The 13,612-nt window shown below is 54.3% G+C and overlaps 1 protein-coding gene across 2 annotated transcripts in view; it reads left to right on the forward strand.

Annotated features, from left to right (window-relative positions):
* Positions 1 to 2,907: 2,907 nt before the first annotated feature.
* ARID1A (AT-rich interaction domain 1A) overlaps positions 2,908 to 13,612 on the forward strand; it is a 55,142-nt gene continuing 44,437 nt past the window's right edge. The window contains exon 1 of one of the 2 annotated variants that reach the window (XM_048326875.1): positions 2,908 to 4,277. In XM_048326875.1, coding sequence (XP_048182832.1) covers positions 3,183 to 4,277 — 1,095 coding nt within the window. In that variant the 5' untranslated portion in view covers positions 2,908 to 3,182. The remainder of the gene's footprint in view (positions 4,278 to 13,612) is intronic. The other variant, XM_048326874.1, reaches the window with a different exon arrangement.

Genomic DNA, 13,612 nt, shown 5'->3' on the forward strand with positions numbered 1-13,612 from the left:
ATGTGAGCGCTGGTTTCCCAGCCTATCTGAGAGCCAGGAGCCGGGCCGGGCTGAGGGAAGCGTGCCCAGCACTCGGGGACATGGAGAAGGGAGCACGGCCGCCGCTGCCGAGCAGGGATGGCTCCGGCCGAGAAAAGTGTGGATGTGCCGCAGGGAAAAGTCGCTGCCGGTCCCGATGGATGGCCGCTACATCCCGGGACGGCGGGACTGGCGGGAGGATTTTCAGCTCTTAGGTGGCAATGTTGTTAAGAACTGTGCTGTCATCTGCTTCCCAGTCCTCATGGCTGGGAATTCACTGAATGCCTCAGTATTGAGTAAAGTGCCAGGGCCTCATTGATGAGGCGTATTCCAAAATCTGCTGCAGCTTTCACAAACATTTGGTAAAGTGAGTGTCTCCTCATTGTGTGGGTGGCTGGGGAATCCAGGCTGCTTTTCACATTACTATCAACACCGGGTTTCATAGTCTGACATAGCGCTCCTTGAAGGGGGTTCCAAAAGACGGACACAGGTAGAGAGATGTGAGCACGGGATCTTTGCCTGGATGCGCCCAAGCTGCTTCCCTGGCTCCTGAAGTGAAGTGGTTAAACTTTTGGTGATGCTCAGTGAGATGGTGGGGCTTTGCTCCCTGAAGTAGATGTAGCTTTGGGGTTGGGCAGGTGGGTGCTTGGGTTGGTTCTGGGATTAAATGGCAGAATTCTCTCCGGTTTGTGCTTTTTAAAGTTTAGTGCAAATGAAACACCCAAGGAACAGTGTTTTGGTGCTGTGGGGCACCATGGACATTAACAGAACCACTGGATTTCACTTTTGAGAGTCCAGCCTGATACTGGAGGAAAGTTTTCCCCCTCTTCGTCTTTGTCTTTCCAGAACCCAGGATTTCATCAAATAACTCTTCTGAAGAGATGATGTAGATCAATTTTTGTTCTAGCACATTCCACAATTTCCAAACACTTCTGAAGAAGAATATCTTGGTGTTTTTCCTTCCCTGTGGTCCACACACATACCTCACTAAAGCCACAGAGCCTCCCATGTGAGATTCTAGCATTGTACTGGGGCTCCAACCCTCGTGAAAGCCTTGAGCGCCATCACAATACCAGTATCATCATTTATTACCCATTTTTCCCTAATAGTTTATTTACAGCTGTGGAGAAGGACCGACCAGCCAATCTGCTGGATGGGATCTGCTCTGTGTTGCACCGTCAACTCTGCTTTGTTTGAAGCCTGAGGGGCAGTTTGTTGCTCTAGAAAACATTTAGAATTTTGCTATTTATCACCATATCCCGCCTTCCCTCCCACTTTCCAGCTTTGGAATAACCCCCTTTGTTCCACCACCTGCACTCTAGATGGCAAATATTTTATATTATAAGTTTTATAATAGGTGTGAGGGCTGAGTTGCTGTCAGTAGACACTGACACCTTCACTTGATCCCCAGCAGGCACACGGTGCTGGCAGGGACCCAGTCCCGCTGCCCAAGGCTTTGCCTCCTGCGCTGGACTCGCGTTTGCCCAGTGCCACCAGTTCCAGCGGGATTCCTTGTGGTGTGTCCCGCTGGCTCCTGGGCTGGGGCCGAGCCCTGTTTGTTGTCACTGCACAGGGGTTACTTCTGCCGCATTATCTGTTCTGCGGTGATGTTCTAAAATGGCAGTCTCAGACCTCAGAGTCTCTTTTGACTCCCCACCCACTGTTTTCTGATGTTTTCTCTTGTCTTAAAGTTGTATTTACTTCAACCTCACTTCTTCAAGTATTTCCATATTCCAGAGGAACACCAGTATGTGGGACCCAGGCCTAACCCATACCATGCCTGCAATTTTTACCAGACATCCATGTCCCAGTTTCTACGAACTAGGTGTTTATAACCCCAATAACTGATCTTTTTGTCCCTCCCACGGCCCGCTGCAGCCCTGCACCATCTGAAGGAAAACAGGCAGGTTCAGACCCTGGCACAGGTCAGGCTGTGACCAGGACAGCGCTCCAGGTACATTGCTCTCCTCCCTCCTCCCGCTCTGCCAAGGCCTCCGGGATGGAGGAGGTGGGAATCTGGGTCTGAAAGGGTTGCAGAAGAGCATGGCCTAATTCCCAGTTCACCTCTTGACAGCCGGGGAGCTCCAGCACGGCGTTAGGCTCTGATTGCCAGCGCATCCTGTCCCATTGCCCAACGTGTTGTGTCTAGACGCGCTCAGGTGGTTTTGGATCTGGGAATTCCTGGTTCCGTGCCCACCGCCCTCGCCTTGGCAGGAGCGGGGAGCCGGACTTTCTTGGATTGTCCGCGCGTGCAGTCACAGCCCTGGCGCGCCGCCAACGCCTTTTCCAGAGGGACACGGCCAAGCGGAGAGGAAATGACAACCGCTAACAGTTCGCAGAGGGCTTAATTCTAAATGGAATTTCTAGGGACAAAGAAGAGGCGCTTCGGTAACCCACGGGCAGAAACCCCAGGGCCGGCGGCCGCCGAGCGGCCAGCACGCCCCCGGAGGGCTCCGGCCGCGGGACATCGCCCGCTGGCCCCGGGGATCGCCCCGGGCGGCTGCGGCCGCGGCGGGGGAGCGCTGCCCCCCGGCCCCCGGCTCCGCCGATCCGCCGCGGGTTTTGCGGGCGGCAGCTCCGCGCCGGCGGCGGCCGGGGCCGGCCCGCTCCTCCTTTGTGACGGGGGGGAGGCTCCGCTCCGGGCCGGGCTGCGCTCCGCTCCGGGTTTGGCAGGCGGCCGCGGCGCTGGGTAAAATGGCAGCGCTGAGCCTCGTGTCGGACTGAGCCCGCTCGGCCGAGCAGAGTCGGAGCTCGCCCAGCCCGGCCCCGCCGCCGCTCGGCCCCGCTCCGGAGACGGCGCCCGCCCGCCCGCCGTGTCCCCCCTCCCTCCCTCCCGCCTCTCCCGCACCGGGAGCCCCGTCCCGGGTCCCCCCCCACCCCCCCTTTCCTCCTCCTTCCCCCCCACTCCCTCCTCCTCCCCTTTCTCCGCCGGCTGCAACCGAGGAGGTACAGCGGGGCCAGGCCCCGGGAAGCCCAGCCCAGCGGAGCCCTCCCCGCCTCGCCGAGCAGGCCGGGGGGGAATGAGCCCCCGCTGCCCTGAAGAGCCGCCCGCCGCCGCCTGAGCGGGGAGAGCAGAGCAGCGAGGCCTCACGCCGGCCGGCCAGGCAGGGAGCAGCTCGGGGGGACCGGTCCGGGGGGGTGGCCGGGTGGGGAGGGGGGGGATCATGGCTGCTCAGGTCGCCCCCGCCGCCGCCAGCAGCCTGGGCGCCCCGGCTCCATCCGAGCTGAAGAAAGCGGAGGCGCAGCAGCGGGATTGTCCCCCGGAGGAGGCGGGGGGTGAGGCGGCGGCGGCGGAGCGCGGCGAGAAGCAGGCGGAGAGCGAGGGCCCGTCGGGGAAGGAGCTGCAGGACGGGGCCGAGAGCAACGGAGGGGGCGCAGGGGCCGAGTCCGACCTGAAGAGCTCGAACGGGAACCCGGGCCCCAGGCCCGCCGCCGCCGCCACCCTGAACAATAACCTCCCGGAGCCGCCCGGTGGCGGCGGCGGCGGCAGCGACGGGGTGGGGGCGCCGCAGCCGCCGCCGCCGCAGCAGCAGCAGCCGCCCCCTTCCCACCCGGCCGCCTTGCCCCCGCCAGCCTACGGCTTCGGGCAGCCCTACGGCCGGGGCGCCGCCGCTGCCTTCCACCAACATGGCGGACAACAAAGCCCTGGCATGGCAGCGCTGCAGAGCGGGGGCCTGGAGCAGAACTACCCGGGGCCGGCGGGAGCCCCCGCGGGGCCGCCCCCTCCGCAGAACTCGCACGGCGCCGGGGCCGAGCACGGCTTCCCCAACCACCAGTACAACTCCTACTACGCGGCCGGGCGCAGCGCCGGCTCCTACCCGCCTCCCCCCCAGGCCTACGCCCTGGGCTCCCCCCGGGGCTCCGCGCCGCCGGCCGCCAAGTCCCCCGCGGCCGCCGCCGCCGCCGCCGCCTTCCAACAGCAGCAGCAGCGCTTCGGGGTCATGGGTCCCTCGGCCGCCGGCGGCGCGGGAGGAGGGGGCACCACCCCGCAGCCCACGGCCACCCCCACCCTGAACCAGCTCCTCACCTCCCCCAGCTCCGCCCGCGCCTACCAGGGGTACCCCGGGGGCGACTATAGCGCCGGGCCGCAGGACGGGGCGGCCGCCGCCAAGGGCGCCGCCGACATGGTCTCGCAGTACGGCGGGGGCAGCGGCCAGGGCTGGGCAGCGGCCGGCGGGGCCCCGCCGAGGAGCCACCACGCGCCCATGAGCCCCGGGAGCAGCGGCGGCGGGGGACAGAGCCTCGGCAGGAGCCAGCAGGTACCGGCCGGGCCGCGCGGGGCGGGCGGGCGGGGGGGGGGGAAGGTCCGGGCACGGGGCCGGGCGGGGGGCGCGGGGCTCGGGGTGGCGGCGGCGGCTCTCCCGCGGGTTCCCCCCGCCGGGCCGGCGCTGCCGGGCGCTGCCATTGTCTGTGCTGCTCGCTCGCTCTAAAATGGCTGCCTCGCCGCCTTCCCTTCCTCCTCCTCCCCGGCCTTTGTGCGGGGCTCCCAGGCCGCCGCCGCCGGGCTCCCCGCCGCCCCGGGGGGCTCTGCCGGGGGGCCGCGGGTCGGGGCGGGCGGCGAGGGCCCGGCCGGGCCGGGCGCGGGGGCCGGGGCGGCGAAGGGCGCGCCCGGGACAAACGCGTGGCCCCGGCAGCGCCGCCGCCTTCCCGCGACCCCCGGCGCCCCCCCGGGGGGGTCCCGCGGCGGGGTCCGGCGGAGCGGGCAGGGCTGCGAGGGGCCGGCGGGGCCGCGGGGCCCGCGGGGCGGGCGGAGGGGCCGCGGGCCGGGGCGGGAGCGCTGGCGGGGAGCTGGGCGATGGGAGCAGCGAGTGCGGATCGCTTGGGTTTGGGATTTGAATTATGGAGGTAAAATCCTTCTGTCAAAGCCAGGAGACAGTTGGTCTTAGGTTGACATCCCATCTGTGATCTGATTGGCTCCCCATCCCCTGCTCTTGGCCATTTATAATTGCCTCTGATGTAATGGTACAACCATCCTGATGAGCTCATAAACTTCCACACTCGCCTCCTCCGCCAGCCCCGGGACGGGGCAGCCCCGCGCCCCTCTCCGCATCCCCCCGGCGTGACCTTGAGCCCCGCATCCCTCTGCCCCGTGCCCCGGACAGAACGGGAGGCGAGGGCACTTTGTTTGTACCTTGGGTTTATTTTCCTTGTGATGTTGGGTTCAGCCTGGAATAGAGTCTGTGTTGTCGGAACGGTGGCAGGGCTGCTTCGCACAATGGGCTTGCTGTTTATTTTGGTTATGTGACTTTCCCCTTGGTATAAATGATTTCTTTGATGGGTCTGAGGATGCATTTGTTCCTGCCTGGTTTTGGCCCTTTTCAAAACTGGGGCTGTTTGGGTTCTTTATTAGATGGGAGCATGTGGGGGGTTCTGGGGTGTCTTACAGGCTGAAGAAGGAAAAAAATCCCCAAACAACCAAACAATCAGAACCTAACTTGTGGCCAAAATGCTGAAATTGGTCAGTTACCAAGAATTACCAATTTACAGTCAACAGAACTGTGATACAGGACAGGAGCCTCCAGCTGTGTGTCTTAGGGCACGTTTTGACTTATTTTGAGTGAGAACTGATGTTTCCTTCCCCCCCATAAATACAGGCACTTCCTAAAGACGTTCAGGTGCTGGTTGTGGTCGGGCTCAGCAATGTCACAACTCTTCGCTCTTCTGAGGAGTGAAACTAGGAACAGCAAGCCTAAGGATTGTCTTTATTGTTGTACGTGTAGAATTCCCTCTTTACTGGAATAGGAATGGCCGGGAAACGTGCAGAGGAGAAAGCAGTACAGCATCAGACATTTTAGATGCAGGGAGAAGACGTGCTGGTATCTTTATCTGAAAGCCTTGATTAAAACCAGGTTCCTTTCTGTGCTCAGACTTGCATCTCCAAGGCCTGTGGTGTCCTCGTGCAGGACTAAACTTCCCTTTTCATTCTGTGTACCTTGCCCCAACTTCAGGCCGGGGTTGGAGACATTTGATACCACGTAGGGTGACCTGCAGCCTCCAGGGCTTCCCTTCTTGCTCAGGAGTTCTGCACTGATCTGAAAACTTCTCAACTGTTTGTGCCTTGATTACCGAAGGCACCCTCTGCTGCAGCACCTGGAATGGCTGGATTGGCTTTTCTGTCAGGTTGGAATTCTGCTCTCCCAGAGAGCAGATCCGCTCTGCTGGGGCCATCAAACGTCCAGTGGTGGCTGCTAGTGAGTGTTGGAGCATCCTGAGGGAAGGTTTCAGCTACTTGGGAATATGTTCCTGTGTTCCATGGATGCAAGTACAAAGTGCTTACTTTGTATTTCCTGAGAAATCTCAATTTAGATAAAATGTGTACTAAAAGATGGAGTCAGGTTGAACTTCTCAGGTGTTTCCCTGCAGTTCACTTCTGTCAGTGCGCTGGTACAAATTTGTAAAAGGAGCTTATTTTGTCTTGGAAAATGAATTTCACTTAATTCCACGAGCTGCTGACACAGTGAATTAAGAATACCTGAGTAAGTAGTCCCATAAACTGGAATTATTAATGAATAGTTGTTCTGAGAATTAGTTGGACTTGAGGAAGGACAAACATTGAATGTAAAAGGTAAACCAGCAACTCCTTCATCCCAAAACCCAAGTGACTTTCCCCCAGTCCTTTTTGTGCCAAGGATTATTGGACTTAAACTGACAATTCCTTTTTTCTGCCGGAAAAAGAAAAGAGCAGACGTATCTAATGAAAAAAGCTTCCACGTGTCATCTGTGCTGCCCACAAGTAAATATTGATTAGTAATAATACTCCAGCCCTGAATTACAGCCTCCTGTGCTGTGTACTTCTAAATTCCCTGGATTAGGAGAATTTAAAGCTTTGTGTCTTCTCTTTGTCTTGCACAGTGATGAGCAGAGCGGGTACTTCCCACCCAACTCCTGAGAAACTCTGGGAGAGCAGAGCAGAGGGCGACTCACCTGAGAGAAACCTCCCAGGGAACATCTCCTGGTGCAGGCCGGGAGAAGAGGATGTGGGAAGAGCACACTTGGGTATCCTGGGAGTCACGGGACCTGAGTTTGGGGATGAGGAGCAGGATGAGGAGCCTTTGACCCCTGGTACTCTTCAGGAATTCTGAGTGATGCCATCACGAGGGTTTCGTCACTTTGCTCATCAGGAAAGGCCACGTAATTTCTGGCGTGAAAGTTGTTTGGGTGGAATGTTCCCTGCAGTGAGAGGAGTCTGTAGTCACACCACAGAGTTACACAGGGGTGGCTCCTGTGTGTAACCCTGATGGACGCTTCACCCCCAGCCGGTCCGAGGGAGGAGGTGCTGAGTGGGGAGCCCGGGGAAGACAAGGATGCTCTGTGGTTTTGGGGACTTTGCGTTTTTCCCAGATGATCTTTCTAGCTGGCGAACACAGAGCAGGATCAGGAGATCAGGATGGCTGATTTGTGGTGTGTGGGATGAGAAATCCATGGTTTGCTGTGGGAATGGCTTGTAAGAAGCTAGGCCAGGGATCCTGGATTTCAGTTTTTCCAGCTCTCCCATGGATTTGTTTCCACCTGCTTCCCCTCGGAGCATGTAGCAGCTCTTAGTAATACACCAGTTTTCCCAGGGCCTTGGGATTTAAAGGAAACTGCTTGGGAGAAAGGACTTCCCTGCCTTTAATAGATGGGCATTTCTCAGGCTTTGGCTACAACAAAGCGTCTCCTGTAATGGGAGACCTCTTTGGATCACATTAAGCATTGACATCTTGGATAACCTCCCCATAGGTGCCCCGGCATCTCAAGGCCTCTGTTCTAAGTTCAGTGAAAGCAGTTTAAAAATTATATGTTAATTAAAAAAAAAGCTTTTGGGCCTGTTGCCATACAATAGCTATTTTTTGTTGACTTTGATTCCGACTTTAGTAGCGAGTGAGGCATGAAAAACGTTGTTGGAAATATGGTTTTTAAGCTAAATTGGCACCAAAAGGCACTGTGCTGCCAGTGAGCTGTGATGCCTTGGAATGGGAAATTGGGACCTGGCTCCTCTTGGCTCGTGGTTTTTCCTTGCTTTGGATTGTAATGTCAGGAGCCCTCGAGTTGTGCGTTGTGCACTGGAGCTTTCCAACAAAAAGGAGAGTGGTGCATCTCCTTTCTCTGAATGAGCGATTTTAGGACTTGGCTGTCTTAGAAAAAGCAGGAAAATTGTGCTACTTGGATTTTGTTGGTAAAATCTTGTTAATTCTGGTGTGGACACTGGAGGTTTTGCTGCTTCATCTTTTTTAAACAGTCTGAAGTAAGCCAGGAGTTGCCTGATTCTCTTAAAATCTCTCATTTTCTGCACTACCATCTCCCTGATGCCCAGTTTGGAGGTGTCCAGTGTTTCCAGGCAGGATGTGTGTGGGATACAGGACAGTAAAACTCAATCCTCACTCTCAGCTGGGGCTTTTACTTTTCCCTGCCCTTATCACCACCAGTTTACTGGGAAACCTGGGACAAACCTCTTCAGTGTTGTGGTGACGTGAGGTCAGCAAGGCTTGCCTACAGTTTTTAATGAAGTTTAATTAAATTGCCCTGTGAATCCTTATTTGTTTTCTGGGCTAGGGGAGGGTTTCTCCCTATGGTGTCTCTCTTGTAGCCATGTTGTTGGTTGCAAGACAGAACTTTGGTTTGTGAAAGGTTTTATGTTTGACTTTCGGGCCTTTTTTGGGGGGCTAGAATAGTTAGTAGTTTCCTGAATCTGTCCAGTTTTATTCCTTTTACCTGCTACAACTTCTGTGTCCTGTTTCTGAAAACAGGAAAACTTTCTGTTTTCCCTCAACAAGCAGGCAGAACTTCTTCTCTGCTCTTAAATAATATTAGAAACTGGGGTGGGGGGAGGCAGGACAGTCAGATGCTCTGTTACAAAGCTCTTTGTACAGGCTTGGTGTGTTCATAGTGCTTTGGGTCTTTTCTGTTGTCTCATTTGAGGGCTCTGGTCAGTGATTCCTGTGTTACAGACGTATCACATGTTCCATGAGGGCTGTATTAAAAATCCCAGCAGCTTTCCTTCAGAGAGAAAATAATGTCTAAAATTAGGCTTAATAGTGCAGCTGTTGGTTTTATCTGTTACCTCATACATAACTTTTCCACCTCTTTTCTCCCTTACTCTTTTCAAAGGAACGCCACCAACTGGAAGTCCAGCTTTTACCCTCTGCATCTGTGCTCTGGATAATTAAAATATTAGAGGAGAAAATGCCCTTTCCAGTTCTTACGCTGTGTATTTAAAATTCTTGGGCTAGTGAGTCTGATTTCTTTGAATTGTGACTCCTGTGTGATGGATTGCTCTGGGGAAAAGCTTGCCAGCAGTGCCATTGCCCAATTCCTGCCAGGAATGCTGGAAACTCTCAAGGAGCAGCAGCAGCAAATGTGGTTTGGGGGGGATGGAAAAGATAAGCTTGTCAATATTTATCCTCTTGCTTTTTCCCTCTGGAATGGTCCTTAAACCATCAGTAAGGGTGGAAAACAGTATTTCCCCTTTTGTTCTGGTGGGAGAGAAAGGAAGGATACTTTCCTGCTGGGAAAAAAATGTTTTTGAGAAGTCCTACAAAAGTTTTTTTTTTTTGTTGTGTGCTGACTGCAGAAAGTTCAGTCTTTAATTTATACACGGGCAGTGGGAAAACTGGACTGGATGTCTGTTAGCCAGAGCCATAAATCTCCAGCTGGAAGTGAGTGACAGGTGGGATGGGAAGAAAAAAAGCTGTTTTTTTGGCACATTGGAACAGAACTGCTTGGGCTGTGTCTGGGTCCCTCCTGCCCGCCAGCTCCAGGGCGGCACCAGGGGAGCTGCTGCCTGCTTGGTTCCACTGGAAGAGGAGGGGAGTTCCTCTCCTGGAGATAAACCATGTGTCCTTTTTTGGGGCTCAGGAGGACCACCCTGTGCCCATCATTCGAGTCCAGGAAAATTCCAGTCCCAAACTGAACATCCTCTCTGCCGTCTGGAGATGCTGCTTAGGGCTCTTTAGGGCTGAAGCTCTGTCGGAGCTGGGTTTCAGGCAGCCTTTTGTTTCTCCCTCTTAAGCAGAGGTGGAACGTGGGGTCTGAATTCCCACAGTGACTGTTCCTCAGCAGCTGAGATGCTGCTGTGGGAACTTTGGGAAGAGCTGAGGCGCCTGGGCTGGGAAGGGTGGGGAGTGGAATCTGGATCCTCTGAGGCTCATCCTGTGTGTGACACCAGCTTCCCTCCCTGGCTTCAGCTGAACGGGTCGAGACCCTTTTGACGGAGCTCTGTGCTTAAAGCAGCGCCCAGGCCTGGAACAGGAGGAGCTGCTTCTCCCAGGACTGAGCTCCTGTACGTATTTTACCAGTTCATGTCCTGATCAGACATGGATTAATCATGGATTGGCACATGGGTGACGGAGGGGTTCCCATTCCTGACTCTTCATGCACCTGCACTCCCAGTGTTGTAGCTCAGCAGTTCAGTCCTGCAGCTTGAGCAGTTCTGGGGGTTTTTGCTCTACATCAAGAAGAGCATTTCCAGGTTTGCCACAGTGTCTTTCTGGAGTATTTCTGAGTTGTAAGTGACAGCTCAGTGAGTATTTACACAACGTGGGCATGAGTTCTCTGTAGTGAACTGTAAAGGATGCTGCATAATGACAGGTAAACTTAATAAAAGTTGCTTTGGAACTTCTCAGCAAATATTTTTTTTGCTCAAGATGTTCAGAGTAAAATGTAGCTGGAGTCTAACTTCTAATCATGTTCTTTTTATTTTTCTGGGAGAAAAAAGGGACAAAAGCGTGTAGGATCAAATAAAGGGATTGGTTAATTCAGTTAATATGGCAAAGAAATATCTTTATGAGAGGGTGAGAGAGTGGAGATAGTGTGTTTGTCTTAATTCCTATGAAATTCCGGTGAAAAATCAGTTTGTGTAAATACCTCCAAAAAAACTGCTGCTCCATTACAGTTGTTGGCATTTCATGTGATAACCAGCATGTCATTATTTCCTTAAGCCAGCTCTGGTAATTGAAACACTCTCAAGGACAAATTCAATTGCTATTAACTTTTCTTTCTTTTTCTTTTTTTTTTTTTTTTGAGTAACTTCCTCTCTCTCCTGGATAATTAACGTTAAGCCTAAATTGGTCCAAGAAGCTCCGGGTTAGACGCAGGCAGTCGTTTTTGGGAGCCCTGATGCAGCTGGTGGAGCAGAGCCTGCTCCTTGTGCTGGTTTTGTGGGTGCTTGGCCATGTGGGGAGCCAGAGGGGACCAAAGGTGATTTTGTTTTGGTGGGATGTGATGGGGATGTCCTGGATGTGGCTGGGAGGAGGCAGCGTTTCAGCGGCTGAGGCCAAAGGTGGCCCTTCCTGCCGCTTACGACTTTCCATCCTGAGAGATTCTGAGACTCTTTTCTCAAGGAGAAATTCTTGAAGTTGGGAGGGCTCTGGAATTTCCCCCCCGGGGAGGATGAATGGGTTAAAGAAGTACTTTCCCCCCCTCCACTCACTTGTGAAATTTCATTCAGGTTTGACTAAGAGAAACCCTGAAAATTACCATTTCCCTTCTGATGTCAGCACGTCCTGGCACCCTGCCTGTGAACAACCAGCAGGAATGTTTGAAAACCTGGGCCCAGGCCACAGCTCCAGCTGCACCTCGGGCCAGCCGGGGGCTCTGGGAGCGAGCAGGGGGTTTGTACCTGCTCACCCAGCACTGTGGACATGAGGCACAGGAGAGGGGAGGGACGTGCTCTGGAAATGGCCATTCTGGTTTGGGTTTCAGCGTTGAATTTGATCATTTTGGTGAGGAGAACGTGCAGTGTGGGCTGTGCTGCCTGGCAGATCTCGCTGTCGGTTCCTTGCCTGCGTTTTCTGTTTGGTGATGATGTTCTCTGTGTTGAACAGAGATCTGGAGGTGAGTTGGGAAGGTCACCAAGCCCCCGTGTCCTGCTCCAGGGCAGGGTCAGCTACACCTGGGCACAGGCCACACAAACACGGGGGAGCTGCCTCCGTGTCTCAGCGCTTGGCTGCCTGGAGCACTGGACATTAGGGGAAATAGTCCAACTCAAATCATGTTAATTGAATGTCTCTTGTCCTGGTCTCTCCAGGTGTGGAGAGCAGAGGCAAAAGTGCACAGTAACCCGCTCTTAAATGCGTGGCTTTGTGCCTGGCCCCTGTTTCCTTGAGATAAAATCCCTGGTTACGTTGCAAAATGTCTCTCTTTGCTTCCAGGTTGCTGTGGGAATTGTGTTGGAGGGGTTGGACTGTCCTGCTTTGCCACCTGAACTCTGCCAGGGTCCCGGGCTCACTCTGCTCTCTGTGGGATCCTTCCTGGAGGCTTGTTTGGAGCTTTGTACTTCAGAACAGTCTGGTGATGGATTTAAAGTCCAAATGAGTGTAGGACTATGCACCCTGTGCAAGTTTAGGAGGAGAGTCTGGTACTCATTAACTCTGTGTAAATAATTAAACCAGTGCCAGGCTGGAGGTGGTCTCCCCTCAGCCCTTGTGGAAGGCTTTGAACAAAAGTTCTTACCTCCGTGCAGGAGATCCATTGGAACGGTGAAAGTGAATTAGTTAAAACTTGATTTTCTTTTCTCTTTAGATTATCTTTGACTTTGGGGCTTGCATGGCTAATCAAGGAAAAGACTTCCCATTCAAGGCCAGTTTACCGAGTGTGATCATGTGTTCCAGAAACTGCCTTTTTTATGTGCTGTGGCTGCACGTGTTGTCTCGATGTTCTCAGGAGTCCTGCACTCCTGCCCCTCGGACTGCGTGGGTGGGGGGTTTTATTTTTTTATTATAAAAAACCCCAAACTCATTTACTTACTGTTCTGTTGGGCACTTGTGGTGATTGCAGTGCTTTGGACCTCCTGGGAAGGACTCGGGGCAGCTGCTGCGTACGGCCGAGTTGAACATTAGTTATTTTTTTTTAATTATACGTGGATAATTGGACAGTGTTTTGATAGGAGGCATTTAAGTATCAAAGTGTCTCAAAGTCTTTCGGTTATTGTGGCAGACCAGCGAGGCTTGAACAAGGAGTTTTCCATGTTTTGGAAGCCTTTCCCTGGCTCTGCACCCTGCAAGTGGCAGAGAGGCGCTCAAAACTGTAGCTCAGAATCCAGGTTAATGCCCTCACTGCCTGATCAGAACTTCTCTCTGGGCATGGGGTTACACCTAGAACAGTTTTCACAGGATCACAGCTTGGAAGGGGTCTCTGGAGATGTCCCAGTTCAACCCCCTGCCCAGGCAGGGTCGCCCAGAGCAGGTGACACAGGGTGGGTTTGGGATGTCCCCACAGAGGGAGACTCCAGCCCTCCCTGGGCAGCTGTTCCAGGGCTCTGCCCCCCTCATGTTGGGGTGGAACTCGTGTTTTATTTTATGGCCATTGCTCCTTGTCCTGTCACTGGCACCATCCCCTTGACAGTTTTCTCTGGTTTAAGGAAAAGTTGTCTTGATGGAAATGTGGTTTCCAGCAGCCTGTGGGGAGAATGTGGCTCCCCTAGAGCAGGGCACATTGGTGGGGGAGGGACTTTCGGGGAGAGTGAGAGTGTTGGCATAAAACCCACTCTTACTCAGCTCATGCTCCAGAGAAGCAAGAACCCTGACTGGCTGCTGTCTGCTCTTGGATGTTCAGGAGACACTGACAGACTGATCCTATCCCAAATTATCCTGTCTGCCTGTACTTGAAAGATATTTCT

This window comes from Corvus hawaiiensis, chromosome 23 (genome assembly GCF_020740725.1).
Source record: "Corvus hawaiiensis isolate bCorHaw1 chromosome 23, bCorHaw1.pri.cur, whole genome shotgun sequence".
In the NCBI taxonomy this organism is placed as follows: Eukaryota; Metazoa; Chordata; class Aves; order Passeriformes; family Corvidae; genus Corvus; species Corvus hawaiiensis.